Source organism: Gymnoscopelus microlampas (assembly GCF_963454915.1).
Source record: "Gymnoscopelus microlampas genome assembly, chromosome: 1".
NCBI lineage: Eukaryota > Metazoa > Chordata > Actinopteri > Myctophiformes > Myctophidae > Gymnoscopelus > Gymnoscopelus microlampas.
In genome coordinates this window covers 941,890-958,102 of record NC_139962.1, presented here as the reverse complement: position 1 = coordinate 958,102, position 16,213 = coordinate 941,890, and the positions used below count along the sequence as shown (strand labels likewise).

General features: G+C 39.2%; 1 protein-coding gene across 2 annotated transcripts; it reads left to right on the top strand.

The window, feature by feature from the left end:
- The first annotated feature begins 253 nt into the window (after positions 1 to 253).
- On the top strand, positions 254 to 12,882 carry LOC311049567 (transcription initiation factor IIA subunit 2). 2 transcript variants are annotated; one of them, XM_084063212.1, is made up of 5 exons: positions 254 to 469; positions 2,642 to 2,674; positions 2,882 to 2,986; positions 7,229 to 7,355; positions 12,530 to 12,882. In XM_084063212.1, the coding sequence occupies exons 1-5, from the start codon at positions 398 to 400 to the stop codon at positions 12,550 to 12,552; spliced, it is 360 nt and encodes a 119-aa protein (XP_083919338.1). In that variant the 5' UTR covers positions 254 to 397; the 3' UTR covers positions 12,553 to 12,882. The 2 variants fall into 2 exon arrangements, with proteins under 2 accessions (XP_083919338.1, XP_083919339.1); XM_084063213.1 differs by lacking the exon at positions 2,642 to 2,674.
- Positions 12,883 to 16,213: the final 3,331 nt, after the last annotated feature.

Below are 16,213 nucleotides of genomic sequence, written 5' to 3'. Positions count from 1 at the left end.
ATGGACCCTTACAGGTCTGTGACTCTGAGAGTGTTTAAATGGAACCAAATGGAACCACTGATCTAAAACAACGTTTAACTGACTCTGTTATTTTAGGCTTGTTTTCATATACCTGGCCCCTTGATTCTCTCACAGCATCTGGCAACCCCGAACACAGATATCTGGCAACCCCGAACGCAACGTGACTCAAACGGTTCACTTTGGCCCTCGTGTTGTTCCGTAGTCCTTCTGCGGCTGCGCTGTGTGAACCGGAAGAACAACAAACGGCTGATTGGTCGTCGCTTCGTGTTGTATTCTTATTAATATCATCATATCTTCTCCAGGAGGAAGGCCTATCAGCTGTATTATTAGTCATCAGGAGGAAGGCCTATCAGCTGTATTATTAGTCATCAGGAGGATGGCCTATCAGCTGTACAGAAACACCACTCTAGGAAACAGTCTGCAAGAGAGTCTGGACGAGCTCATCCAGGTACTACACACACACTGGTGACCCGTAGAATCCTGTTACCTCCCACCGGGGAGCTGTTGATGTTTACCGCAGCATCACTCAGTGCGACGGGTCACCGATCTCTGTGTAACACCAGGCTAGACGGTCACACAATGCTGTGAAACGTCATTATGTAGATGTTTTCACCGCTTTAGTGCGATGTTGTTGTGGTGAAGCAGGGCTTTATTTATTTAGGATAAAAAACAAACAACTTCAAACATAATACAGAGAAGAGCGGCATGTTGTTACACCGCTACTGGTGACCCGTAGAATCCTGTACTTCCCACCGCGGAGCTGTTATTGTTTAGAACGACAAAACGTCACTCAGTTCTATGGGTCACCGATTGCAGCGTAACACCAACATGGTCTCAACGCGAACAGTTTTCTCCCGGGTGGTTGAAGCCAGAAGGGGGCGAGGGGCGAGGCTGGCGGCAGGGGCAGGCAGGAGTAATGTTAGTGCTGAGATGCTCTCAGCAGCAGGAGGAGCAATGTTCTCACTAAATAATTGTAGAAGGAATATCTTGCGGAGTTTGATTGATTGATGTACTTTATTTAGTAAGACATGAGAACAGTACATGACAGTACATAACAGTACATGGAAGTTTCAATGTTAATATGTAAATATGGCAACTCATTTAGATGTAGGTTTATGGTTTTCCATGGACTATAGCAGTGGCAATTTCTCTTCTTTCATAACATAATCCCCACACCAAGAGTAAAAAAAGAAACAACGTTTCAGTCATTCGGTCCGACTTCACTGTAGCCCATAGTAGCCTTTTCATACGCGATATGTGAAAGTTTATAATATTTAGAGAAATAAAAAAAATGTCAAATACAAAAGTAGTCGTAGTAATGAATATTTATTTTTGTTTCTCATAAGCGTGCATCCGTTGTATTTTTGTTTCTCATCATCCGTTGTCCGTCAACAACACAGCCGTCTGTGCCTCGACGTTTGCGCTCTGTCTCAGCTCGCTTGGTGCCTTCTGGCTTCAACCACCCGGGAGAAGACTGTTCGCGGTCTCAACAGTGTTAGCTGGTTTACCTAGCTACTCTTAGCTACTGTTAGCTACTGTTAGCTGAATGGTATGGCTTTAAACCTACTTTACTGTGTGTGTGTGTGTGTGTGTGTGTGTGTGTGTGTGTGTGTGTGTGTGTGTGTGTGTGTGTTTGTGTGAGAGACCCTGTTGCCTGTCTGCTTGTTTCTCTCTGAAAACCTGGCAACCCTGGTCAGCAGCTAAATGAGGAATATTTTATATTCTGTTTTTATTTTTTAACATCAGATCTACAAGCTCACACTGTGCCACGTTGTGAGCTTGTAGATCTGATATTATAGGATAATGTTGATGAATGTTGAGCTTCATTCATTCATGCATTTATTTAAATATTCATTGATAAACATTCATTCATTGTTGAGTTATTGTTGTCTCCGCCAGAGGTGTAGAGTATGTTTTCGTTCCCGTCACGCTGTGTGTCTCCCCCCCCAGCCAAGCTAACATTGGTCAAGCTTCACGTGACACGTGACAATATGTTGTCACCAATGCTTTTGATTGGCTAGCGAGACGCATGACGAAATAAAATCCTATAAATAGGTGTGTCACTTCCAAAAAACATTTATGTTTTTGGAAGTGAGGTAACATTGGTCAAGTGACATGTGACAATATGTAATATAAATAGGTAAGACAGGATTAATCAGGAACACACATTTTCTAGTGTTACATTTATTGATCTATGAATGGTTCATAGATTCTATTATTATTATTATTATTATTATTATTATTATTATTATACATTTATACATCCTGACTGTTTATGAATAACCAATCATTTCTATTCACACTGAAGACTATAAAATTATTATTATTATTATTTTTTATTATGTTTATTATTATTATTATTATATTTATGATGTTTCAGACTCAACAGATAACTCCTCAACTAGCTCTACAGGTGTTATTATATTTATTATAATTATTATTATATTTATTATGTTTCAGACTCAACAGATAACTCCTCAACTAGCTCTACAGGTGTTATTATATTTATTATAATTATTATTATATTTATTATGTTTCAGACTCAACAGATAACTCCTCAACTAGCTCTACAGGTGTTATTATATTTATTATAATTATTATTATATTTATTATGTTTCAGACTCAACAGATAACTCCTCAACTAGCTCTACAGGTGTTATTATATTTATTATAATAATTATTATATTTATTATGTTTCAGACTCAACAGATAACTCCTCAACTAGCTCTACAGGTGTTATTATATTTATTATAATTATTATTATATTTATTATGTTTCAGACTCAACAGATAACTCCTCAACTAGCTCTACAGGTGTTATTATATTTATTATAATTATTATTATATTTATTATGTTTCAGACTCAACAGATAACTCCTCAACTAGCTCTACAGGTTTTATTACAGTTTGATAAAGCCATCAACACAGCTCTGGCCAACCGGGTTAGAAACCGAGTCAACTTCAGGGTGAGTAGAAGCTCTATTCTACTGTTTAATATACTTATCATATAATATTATATAACATAACATAACTATTCTACTGTTTAATATACTTATCATATAATATTATATAACATCACATAGTACACTGTCTCTGTATTCTATGATCCTATAGTTTACTGAGACACTACACTGTCTCTGTATTCTATGATCCTATAGTTTACTGAGACACTACACTGTCTCTGTATTCTATGATCCTATAGTTTACTGAGACACTACACTGTCTCTGTATTCTATGATCCTATAGTTTACTGAGACACTACACTGTCTCTGTATTCTATGATCCTATAGTTTACTGAGACACTAGAGACTGAGACTTCTCATATATTGGTCACTCCCATACAAAATACTCTTTTCCATTCTTCTTTCAAAACCCTTGCAATTGGTGACCAGTCTCTAACAAAGTCAGCAAGAGTGCCTCTTAATACATGTGATAACCTCTCCATTGGTAATATGGACATGATTTTCTCATACCATACATTAATATCAGGGCGATCCTCATCTAATCATTTTTGTAAAATTGAAAGCCGTTCGGCATACAAGGCTATTCCTAAGATGTATCTATACCCGCTTTAGTAATCTGAATCCAAGCCCAGTATACAGTTCATTGGGTTTAGGTGTATCTCTATCCCAGAAACTTTCATTATCTCCCTTTGAACAATTAACCAGAAATTCTAAATTTTTGGGGCAGAACCTGAATCAGATGACTGTACAGGGTTAGGTACATACAGGTTAGACTGTATGTACATACAGTATACTGTACAGATGACTGTACAGGGTTAGGTACATACAGGTTAGACTGTATGTACCTACAGTATGAATCAGATGACTGTACAGGGTTAGGTACATACAGGTTAGACTGTTTGTACCTACAGTATACTGAATCAGATGACTGTACAGGGTTAGGTACATACAGGTTAGACTGTTTGTACCTACAGTATACTGAATCAGATGACTGTACAGGGTTAGGTACAAACAGGTTAGACTGTATGTACCTACAGTATGAATCAGATGACTGTACAGGGTTAGGTACATACAGGTTAGACTGTATGTACCTACAGTATACTGTACAGTATACTGTACAGGGTTAGGTACATACAGGTTAGACTGTATGTACCTACAGTATGAATCAGATGACTGTACAGGGTTAGGTACATACAGGTTAGACTGTATGTACCTACAGTATACTGTACAGTATACTGTACAGGGTTAGGTACATACAGGTTAGACTGTATGTACCTATAGTATACTGTATGTACCTACAGTGAATCAGATGACTGTACAGGGTTAGGTACATACAGGTTAGACTGTATGTACCTACAGTATACTGTTTTTACATTTCACACATTGCCCAGTACACGTAGGATCATATTTCCTATGTATGGCTGGAGTTACATGTAACCTGTGGATGATCTTACATTGTGTTTCATAAGTATTATTGAAAAAAGTGATTTTCTTTGAACTTAATACGATTCTTTTCCACTTTTTATCATCCAGCTGGCACCTAAAATCATCTTCCCAAAATGCTCTGCTACTAAAATTAGGGGAATGAATAAACAGTTGAGAGTATATGTAGCTTATGACTGTCTTCGTTAAAGAATATAGAATTGAATAGAACTTTATTGTCACATCACATGAATTACAAGTAAAACAGTTGGTGAAAAACATTGTAGTGCAGCTTAAAACAACAACAGCAGTTGAGAGTGCAAAAAAGTGCAAAAAAACTTTAAGATTGTTTAATTTAAAAACCTACCGACACTCATATTAATAAATAGATAAAAATCTATGAAGAGGCTTTCATTAATATATTTTCCAAATTATTCACCCTCATTTCCCTCTTATATTGTGGTACAGATTGGATATAACTCCTAAATTGTAAATATCTAAAGAAATGTGCTTGGGGCAAATTCAATTCAGTCTTAAGTTGGGCAAAGGATTTCAAGGTATTACCCAAAAATAGATCTTTTATCTTAGAAATACCAGCATCTTTCCAGACTCTGAACCCAACGTCTGAACATGATTGAGCGAGATCAGGATTACAAAACACAGGAGCAGGAACAGAATATTGATTCAATTCAATTCAATTCAATTTTATTAAAGTGTCAAATCACAACAAGTTGTCTCAAGACACTTTACATGTAGAGCAGAGACCCCACAGTCCCATCCTGAGCAACAAGACACTTTACATGTAGAGCAGAGACCCCACAGTCCCATCCTGAGCAAGCAATTTTGCGACAGTGGCAACGAAAAACTCCCTCTTAACTGGAAGAAACGTCAGGCAGACCCTAGGTTCTAGGGTGGGGGCCTTCTGCCTCGACCGTGTCGGGGGAAAGAAGAGAGAGAGAGAGAGAGAGAGAGAGACAGAAAGAGATTCACTAACCCTAACAATAACAATAGTAGCAAATATAATGGTGTAAGATAGTATAGATTCGTAATACCAAAATGCCTTTCTATCTGATTCCAAGTTTTAAGAGTGTTTCTCTCAATAACGTTTTCCCTTATCCCAGGCAGTGCTATAGCTCATTTATAAATGGTATCTCAGATAGAGCTGACCCACAGCCAACAGCCTCCAAATCAAGAAGAGTTGAATTATGATAATTTCTTATCCACTCTGTTATATATCTAATGTGTGATGCCCAGTGGTAATACATCACATTGGGAAGAGCTAATCCCCCTTCTATCACTGGTGCCTGTAATTCCTCCAATTTAAGCTTAGGGCGCTTGTTTTTCCATACAATTTACAAATCATACTGTTTATTGATTTAACATACTTAATTGGAACATAATTAGGCAACATCTGCATTGGGTGTAAGAGCCTCGGTAATACATTCATTTTGACAATAGCGACCCACTTGCCCGAAAAGTAAATCGTCCTTTATACAATGATAGGTAACATTTAATTACAGTTCAATTAAACACTTATTTACTTTCTACTTGCGAATTATGGGGCTGCACGATAAAAAATGTCATACCTCAAATATGTATGCCAAATATCTAAATAGCTATGCATATGACTATGGGTTAAAGGTAGGGTAAGTGATCTATTTTTGGTAAAAACAAAAAGGGTTTTGTTATGGATTAAAGCTCTATATTCTGATAGTACTCAGGAGAGAGTACCCATTTATCAGCTTCATTTTTAGTTACACTTATAGTGTTCCAGTTCCAATTTTGCATTCTCATTTCTTTGTGTCATCACTTCCAATTTCACTTGTTTAATCTCTATCCTGTCTGAGTTCTCTGTCCTGATTCGATAAAATTGGTATCCTGACCCGAAAAGGCATTTTCTGTTTAATAAAGAGCTGGAGAGACAAAATGTGCACCTGCCCCGTGGGGCAACCAGATAGCAAACTTCACCTGCCCTACCATTTTATTTACCTGCCCAGGTGTTAGTGTCAACCCCTGCTTATTGTATTGAAAGCAGAAGGTTTATTTACATAGTGGTAGAAGTGTGTTGATTCGTTTGGGTCCCTGGAGAGCCACGCCCCCCTAGTGCTTACATTTAACCTTAAAGGAGTAGTTCACAACAAATGACTGAGACAGTCATTTGATGACCGGGTCATCGCTCAGTACATATACAAAAAAAAAAATAATAATAATAATAATAATAATAACATGTAGTTCTCATTGCCTCCACCAGGGGTATATATTATAATAATAACATGTAGTTCTCATTGCCTCCACCAGGGGTCTCTATAATAATAATAATAACAATAATAGGACATCGCAGTTGCGCCCACTTCCGGGTTCCACTGCAAAATACTGAATGCATTTTTCCCATTGACTTTTCCAAAAATATTTATATCAATTAATTTAAGCCTAGAATCAAGCCATCCAGGATCCTGGTGAATCATGACCATAAAACCTTTTTTTCTGTGATTTTTTTTATTTTATATTTAATGATATGATATACTATATTTAATAAATACTCTTTGTTTTGCCGTTTTCAAAAAAGTTTTTTCACAGAATCAAACGTTTAATGGTCATGATTCACCAGGATCCTGGATGGCTTGATTCTAGGCTTAAATTAATTGATATAAATATTTGTGGAAATGTGGAAAATGCCTTCAATATTTTGCGGTGGAACCAGGAAGTGGGCGGGAACTGCGATGCCCTATAATAATACCATGTAGTTCTCATTGCCTCCACCAGGGGTCTCTATATATAATAATAATAATAATAATAACATGTAGTTCTCATCACCTCCACCAGGGGTCTCTCAACACCTACAGATTCTGTGACAACGTTTGGACGTTCGTTCTCAACGATGTGGAGTTCAGAGAGGTCACTGACCTCGTCAAGGTGGACAAGGTCAAGATCGTAGCCTGTGATGGAAAGAGTAAGACCTGTCTGTCTGTCTGTCTGTCTGTCTGTCTGACCTCTCTGTCTGTCTGTCTGTCTGTCTGTCTGACCTGTCTGTCTGTCTGTCTGTCTGTCTGTCTGTCTGTCTGTCTGTCTGTCTGTCTGTCTGTCTGTCACACCCTCTTAAACACTTGCGTCATCGCAGTTTGTTGACCCTGTCAGTCCGTCTGTGAACAGCTAATCTCCGGCACCGTTGGCTTGATCTCAGCTAAACTGTGCACACACACACTCCCTGGATGCCAGAGCAGAACCTCTTCCGTAAATTGTTCACATGGGCCTGTTATAGCGCCACCAGGAGGCCGATTTTTGCAAAACACATTTTTTGACACCACCCCTACAGATGTTTTCCATGCATCACGCACATCGGTACACAGTATCTCTATAGTCATTCTTTAAGATTTCTCATATTCCATCCTGATTGGCTAAGAATGGCTTCCAAAGTTTGCAGGAGTGCTCCGTTTTGAACAAAAGGCCTCAAATCATGAACACAGTGTTTAATTTACGTGACATTTTCAAATCAGCCTCATGGTGGCGCTATAACAGGCCGATTCGTGTTTTTACCTACAGTATGGTGAATCATCACCATAACACATTGATATACTATATTTAGGCCTGTTTTCTATAGTTGAATCTGATTGGCCAAATGTTGCCTATAGTCGACTGGTAGTCGAATAATGCAAAACAAAATCTCTCTCTTAGTGGAATCATGAAAACAAAGAGAATGCAATAGATCAGTGCTTTTCAACACTTTTCATATCAAGGTCCATTATTTATTATTATTATATATATTATTATTATACATTATGTATTGGGCATTTGAGCCACAGAACCACCGTTTCAGACACAAAACAATTCCATCTTCCACTAATCTTTATTGATGTTGGTTCCAATAGGAGAGATAACAGGCAAACCATCCAAATAACAATTGTTTCATTAATTAAGTAATGCAGATGTTTAACACATTGGGTGCCAGAGGTTTATTAAAATATTGTACGTTCCCGACGAGGAAGTGCATGTAAACAAAGCGTGCGTGCGAGACGGCGGAGGGTCCCGACTAACACCCGGAACAATAATATTTCTAACGCGATCCTCCATTGCAGAGTGATCGCCGATCGAAAACGTCTCACTTCCACCACGTTAAAAAGAAATGGGAGATATTAAGCTTTTAGTCAAGGAGTTAACATTGGAAACGCCGACCGGAAGGATTTTTGACATGGAGCCACATCCGGCCTCTCCTTCTCAGAAACTCCTTGGATGATCCCAAAGTTTCGTTTTAGCGCCCCCACGTGTAAAAATAGAATTGGGTCAAAAACGGTCCGGACCGTTTACGGCACTCGATGTGTTAACAATCATTTAACTACGGGTCCATTTGGTTTCATTTTACACTCTCTAAGAGGTAAAGATGTATCTAATAAGGGTCCATTTGGTTTCATTTTACACTCTAAGAGGTAAAGATATATCTAATAAGGGTCCATTTGGTTTCATTTTACACTCTCTAAGAGGTAAAGATATATCTACTAAGGGTCCATTTGGTTTCATTTTACACTCTCTAAGAGGTAAAGATATATCTACTAAGGGTCCATTTGGTTTCATTTTACACTCTCTAAGAGGTAAAGATATATCTAATAAGGGTCCATTTGGTTTCATTTTACACTCTAAGAGGTAAAGATATATCTAATAAGGGTCCATTTGGTTTCATTTTACACTCTCTAAGAGGTAAAGATATATCTAATAAGGGTCCATTTGGTTTCATTTTACACTCTCTAAGAGGTAAAGATATATCTACTAAGGGTCCATTTGGTTTCATTTTACACTCTCTAAGAGGTAAAGATATATCTAATAAGGGTCCATTTGGTTTCATTTTACACTCTCTAAGAGGTAAAGATATATCTAATAAGGGTCCATTTGGTTTCATTTTACACTCTCTAAGAGGTAAAGATATATCTACTAAGGATCCATTTGGTTTCCACATGGATTAAAGTTCTCCGTCGTGGCGACAGATTTCCGTGGTGAGGATTCCTTAGAGGCTGTTTATGAGCTCAGTGCAGATATGCAAAGAACTCCTAAATCGAAAACCAGATTCTGGAAACCTCCGCTCATCCAACACCGACCTTCTGCTCACCCCCGACACCAACTTGCGCACAATGGGCGACCGGGCTTTCAGCTCCTCAGCCCCAAGTCTGTGGAACGCCCTCCCTGTACACCTGAGAGCGCCCCAGTCCACAGACAGCTTTAAAAACGGACTCAAAACGTTTTTTTAATCTTACTGTGATCTTTGTCCTTTTGTCAGTGCCCTAGTTGTAGTTTGTTTTAGACCCATTTTTTAGTCTAGAAATGTCTCTTGTACTTGTTTTTTCATTATTATTATTATCACTCTCTCTTTGATTGTTTTTTTCCGCTATGCCTTGATTTTAATTCTGTAGCACTTTGAGATTTGAAAAAATGTAAAGTGCGTTATAAATAAAATGCATTATTATTATTATTATTATTACTAGACCATACCCGGTCGGCGCAGCGCAGCCGTGGGGGGATATGCGCACATGATCTGGCAACCCGGGAGGCAGTTTGTCCCATAGCTGGGCAGCCGCAGCTATGGGACGACATTCTTTGACACTATACGCTAATAAGAAGCTGAGATTTGATGAAATTGAAAAACGGGCTTCACAGTTAAGTTCAGATGGTAATGGTCAATGGCTGTGTGCAAAATCAGAGCAATTGGTCCAGCCAGTGGGGAGAACCGGGTAGCTTCACCACCACCACCACTACAAACGCACGCACAGAGGTTACTAGAATTATAGTAGGATAGTAGGATAGTAGGATATGCAAAAAAACAAACAATAAGGGGGGTGGGGGCGACGGCCGTGGTGTGAGTGACATGACCGAAGTCGTCAGAACTAAAACGCAGCATATATACTTACTAGTCAAAATGATCTCTAAACTACAAAGCATCCGTCCTCCCCAGTGATCTATCATAAAGATCAGCTGCCGTGCTGCGTCATGACGTGCTGATTGTAACTTGACACCCCGGCGGGCCCACGTGTTAGCCTCAGCTATACTTAGTAGAGCCCGACCGATACATTGGTGAGCCCAATAAAGGCTGTCAATATCGGACATCGGTCATTATTTCCCCCGATGTTCCCATGTTTTTGTCATTAATATTTTCACTGATTGTGCAATTGCTGCGCAGCTGCGGTAAAAGTTTTTTATATTTATTTATGTGAAATCCACAAAGATTAGTCGTTTTTCTCAACAATATCTCAATAATACTGAGTGAGATTAAAGTGATCTACCACTACAATGCCTTCCAGAGAGACCTATGAGCTCAATTAATGAATAAATGATATGAATGAGATGACTCGACGCGAGGTTCGTTGTTAATTCATGGATCATGATGCAACGGCTAGGTATATAGTTGATTTTTATGGGCAATTGGGCAAAGGCTACTACAATCGTCTAAGCTACTTGTATATCGCTAAAGAAATCTATATTAACGTCTGTCTGAGACGTTCATTTAAAATCTTCACGCTGTTTCTGAGCGGAGGAGTGCTGCAGGGCAGTCGCACGGTGAATACCAAAACTCTCGCCCCGAAACACAGTCGCCCCGGGGCAAATCCGGCGGTATTCACAAACGTAACTTCGGTAAACTATGCCTAAACCTACCTAACCTTATTTCTAAACGTAACCCCAGTAAAACTATGTTCCAACTTTATCATCAAACAAATAGTCAGGGGATATTAGCAGAATATTTTCCAATCTTGGAATAAATTCCTTACCAAAAGAAATCTTCACCAATGTGTTTGTAAAGGTGTCTAGTAACACAACTCACAAAGACTGAAATTCAGTATCCGTAGGAGAATTTTTGACAGCTCCTTAAAGTTGGGGTACCCACCATAACCTTGGTTAAAAAAAAAAAAAAAAAAAAAAAAAATTCTGTTTTAAGTAGCATGTGAGGGGTCAAACTAGGGTGTTTTTATGATTCTGAATCCATTGCAAACATTTGTTTTGCACCAAAACCACTCCTTGGGATAAAAACGGCCATAGCCATCCTTTTCCAGGTATACTTTTTGTGTAAAAAGCCCATTGAGATTGGGCCGTTTTTAGCCCAAGGAGTGGTTTTGGTGCAAAACAAATGTTTGCAATGGATTCAGAATCATAAAAACACCCTAGTTTGACACCTCAAATGCCGTTCATTTTGCTCTCAGCAAGACTTCAACTTAGTTCACAACTAAAATACAAGGACACAGTTTTGTTGTGCTCAAAGCCTCAAGCCTGAGTGACTCGACGCTCAAGTTTTAGAATCCCATAGAATCCCGTAGTTTAGAATAGATCCTATAGTCCGAAGGGACAGTTGTGGGTTTTATTGGTTGTTGTTGGTTGTCAGGGCGATTTCACAACCAATCGATGGACGGGCTCTGCATGGACACGTCTGTTGCAGGATGCGGTGACAGCGCTGTGTCAATGTAATATGAAAACAAACTAAAATCAATTTACCAAAACCCAAATCTTAAATTTAGAAGGGCACTACACCCCTTATCATTATGTATGAAAATGTTTTGAGAAAAGCAGATCTACAAGCTCACAACGCACTGCATAGCAACATGTTGTGAGCTTGTAGTAGGCTACGTAATGGGTACAATCTAATTATCTGTCGACAGGGAAGACCGGCAGTAATTAACAATAAACAATAAATGTGTGCTTACGTTCTCTTGCATTAAAATAAGCTGTGGAACAATTGCTACAGTATGTTTTACCAATCTTAGATTGGAGAGGATTTATTTGCCATTTGGGACGGTAATGGTATCATGATAGGTTTTAAGCAGTAGTCGGAGGTTTTTGTGTCAAAAGAATGTCGCCATGGTTACGGGCCTGCCCAGCTATGGGACGAACTGCCTCCCGGGTTGCCAGGTCATGTGCGTATATCCCCCCATGGATGCGTCGACCGGGTATGGACTTCGTAATTTATAATTTAATATCGAATGTTTTCGGAAATCTCTATCGGAAAAATGAGTGGGCTTTTGAATTGTGGCACCACAAAATGGCCGCCGCCACTGCTATTCCCTATATGGACGTAGTTAGAAAAAAAAGAAAGGACATTTAAAAAGTTTTTAAAAAAAGTTGATAATCATTTATATTTGTTTGTGTTTTTTTTAGACACGGGTTCCAATGCAGAATGAAGACCCCGCCACATACACACTGTACATACAATATACACACTGTTATATACACACACTGTGTAGAATGTATCATTTAGTGTTACTTTAATGCATTATTATATTCTATAAACTTTATATAATAATTCATTACAGTAATATTTCTCTCTGTGTGTACATACCATGTGAACGACTGCAGATGGAATCAACCAATCACGGCCTTGGAATTGGATGAACCTTTTTATTTATCTTTTCTTTTCTTTTTTATAAACGTATCAAAGAACTTTTTTTTTTTTTTGGATGAAGTTTTGAGTTTTTGTCAGTTTTTGAACTTAATAAAATGTCTAAAACACATTTTACAGCTTTTACTGTTTTTTTCATTTGTGTTATGATAATTGCCAGGCCGTATGTGAGCAGCTATTGGCCGGTTTGATGTGTGGGCGGAGATGAACCCATTTAAAGGGATAGTTCACCCCAAAATGACCCCAAAAGACACGCAGAGTCTTTTCTTTGTGTCTCCTAACGGAACTGCTGCTCATTTTAACTCAAATCTTTGCTTCTGGGGGTCCATGGAACGACATATTTTGAGATGGGGGTGGGGGGCGGGGGGGGGGGGGGGGTCCTTGACATGACAAAGGTTTGAGAACCACTGACATTACAGCAACATAGGTTAAAAAAAACTGTTAGGATTTAGAAGACATTTGTAGAATCCCCAGGAGCCAGTTGCACCTCACACTAAGTTCAAACTTGTTAACTTAACTAACTTTAAGTTTAGTTTACTAACTAGTTAACAGGCTAAACTTAGGTTCAAACTGATATAGCTTAAAATGGCCTTTAAAAAAGCCACTTAACCCATTTAGCCGGGAAAGTATCTGTCATTTTTAGATTGCTTTTTTTCTATCGATTAGTCACACCATGGAGACTTGAATTCTTGGATATTTTTTGTTCTTTTCGCATTCCTAAGACAATAATTTGATGACCAGTGGTTCCGATAGGAGACACAAAGGAGTCTCTTTGTGTCTCCTACCGGAAACCGCTGCCGGTCATCAAATCATTGGCTTAGGAATGAAAGCATGCCTGAAATCCACTCAGATATGATCAGTAGGAACACTGCCACCTAGTGTCCAAACTGTTTCTACTTTTCAGATTAACCCATTGAGACCTGAAGCCGATTCTACATGTCTCCTAAATCTCAACAGTTTTCTGAAAAACCTATGTTTCTATATCAGTGGTGCTCAATCTTTTTCATGTCAAGGACCCCCAAAAGTATATGTATTTGGCCGCGGACCCCCATCAAAATATTTTGTTCCAGGGACCCCCCAGAAGCAAAGATTTGAGTTAAAAATGTTCGCTTTAAAAATATATATATATTCAAAGATTTGCACACATTTTCACGATTTTTCAAAAATAGCAGATCTACGAGTTCATAGCGCGGCACTCGGTGCCGCGCTATGAGCTTGTAGATCTGCTATTTTTGAATAGCCCAAAGTGTAAAATAATGCGTCTGGTCCAACGTGTCTACAGGAAAAAGGCTCTGGTTGTGTTTACTCTTAAAACTGTGAATCAAATATATCAGTGACCCTGCATCAGCTACTCTGTAGCAAAATGAAGAGATGAAAACAAATCTTGATTGTTGCTTTGATCGTCTTAAACAGAACCTTGTTTTTTTTTGGGGGGGGGGGGGGTTTTCGTTTCATCACACGAGGCTTTATGATCCAGTGTGCGGTGGTACTGGTCCCAGTATGACCTGTATAGAGCGTCGCAGTTCCCGCCCACTTCCAGTTGCCGGAAGTAAATACTCAATGCATTTTTCCCATTGACTTTTCCGAAAATATTTATATAAATTAATTTAAGCCTAGAATCAAGCTATCCAGGATCCTGGTGAATCATGACCATAAAACCTTTGATTCTATGAAAACACTTTTTTGAAAACGGCAAAACAAAGGGTATTTATTAAACATAGTATATCATATCATTAAATATAAAATGTAAAAAATCACAGAAAAAAAGGTTTTATGGTCATGATTCACCAGAATCCTGGATGGCTTGATTCTAGGCTTAAATTCATTGATAAAAATGTTTTTGGAAAAGTCAATGGGAAAAATGCATTGAGTATTTACTTCCGGCACCCGGATTCTGCGCAACTGCGATGCTCTATAGACAGGTTTCCTGTTAGTAAACATGAGAGGATATGACCGCGCAGAGGAGGGGGCAGCCTATAGAGGGCGCCATTACCCGCAGCAGCTCTGGTCAAATGTCCATTCATAAAAGAAATGATCTTCACCGGGTTTAATGAAAGTAGATTAAATTATGCAGTTTGTAATACCTTGTTTACTCAATAAAAATGATTTGTCGGAAGTTGGATCTGTTTGTATATAATAGCAGCATTATGCCTATTATGCCTACTAGAAGTTCGGGCCGCTGCGCGGCCCTCACATCTAGCGTCCGCGCGACGTCGCACTGTGTAGGTGTGTACATGTAGTGTGCAAGGAAGTAGTAGTGTTGAGTAATGTGATTGAGGCAAGAGAAGTATTGGGTATGAATGTAGGCGGGTTGTTGTTGATTGAAATGAGATTGCATTGTTTGTTAGATAGCATGGTTTATTGGCATGGTGTGATGTCGGACAGTGTTGGTGGCAACATGTAAATGTGAGAAAGGCAAAATAGCAGTGAAATGAAATGACATCCAGAATAACATTAACAGTGAAGCATTAATCAGGAGCAGGTGTACAGTATGTTGCATTGGGGGGAGAATACAAACAAAGGCAATGGCAATTATGTTGAAGAATGAAGGTCATTTGTCACTATGCAATCAGGGAGTAGCAGCACATGCAAAGTGTTTGAATGAGCATGTTTGGATTAATAAAAGAGTTCGGGATAAACAACGTTGTCAGTAATTCCCTCATCATTGTTCACAATGAAAACTTTGACGGCGCTGGCTCTCTTTCCCCTGGAGAAGGCTGTGTAGAGTTGGCCATGAGCGAACACAGGTTGAGGCAAGTAGATGCCAACTCGTTCGTTCTCTTGCCCCTGCCCCTTATTGATGGTAACAGAGAAAGCTAAGCGGATAGGGAACTGTCGTCTGATGAAGGTGAAGGGAAGCTCCTCATCTCTGTCATAGTGAGGTATCCTTGGGAGGAAGATTTTTCACCCCTGTTTGTGCCAGCTGCAATCTCACACTCAATGATTTTGTCCATCATCTGCAGTACCACCATTCTGGTGCCATTCTTGAGAGTGCGGTCGGGACCTGCTTGCAGGTTTCTCAGCAGCATGACTGGGGCTCCTACTTTCAACTTGAGGTTATGATCAGGCATTCCAGAGGGTGTCAGTGAATTGAGGAATTCCACAGGCATGGAGTCCTTGTGGTCGTCCTCCAGAATTGTGTCGGCTGAAAAGTAGACTCTCTGTTCTGTAGGGAAGTCTGCCAGGCATATGTTGTTGATTTCTCTAATGTCATTATTCAGAGGAGTGTATACAGTGCCATTGAGAAGGTTGTCTTTGTTGACACATCCAGTTTGCAAGTCAGGAAAGGTGAATGAAATGAGAGTTTGGAGATCGTGAACCAAGTGGTGGAGTTCTGTACAGAACAATGTCTCTGGGCTCTGTCTGGCATCCTGGTGCAAAAACAACAACGTCAGGGACAGCAGGGTTGAGGTGACTTTTGTTTGCCCCCTGTGAGCTTTTTG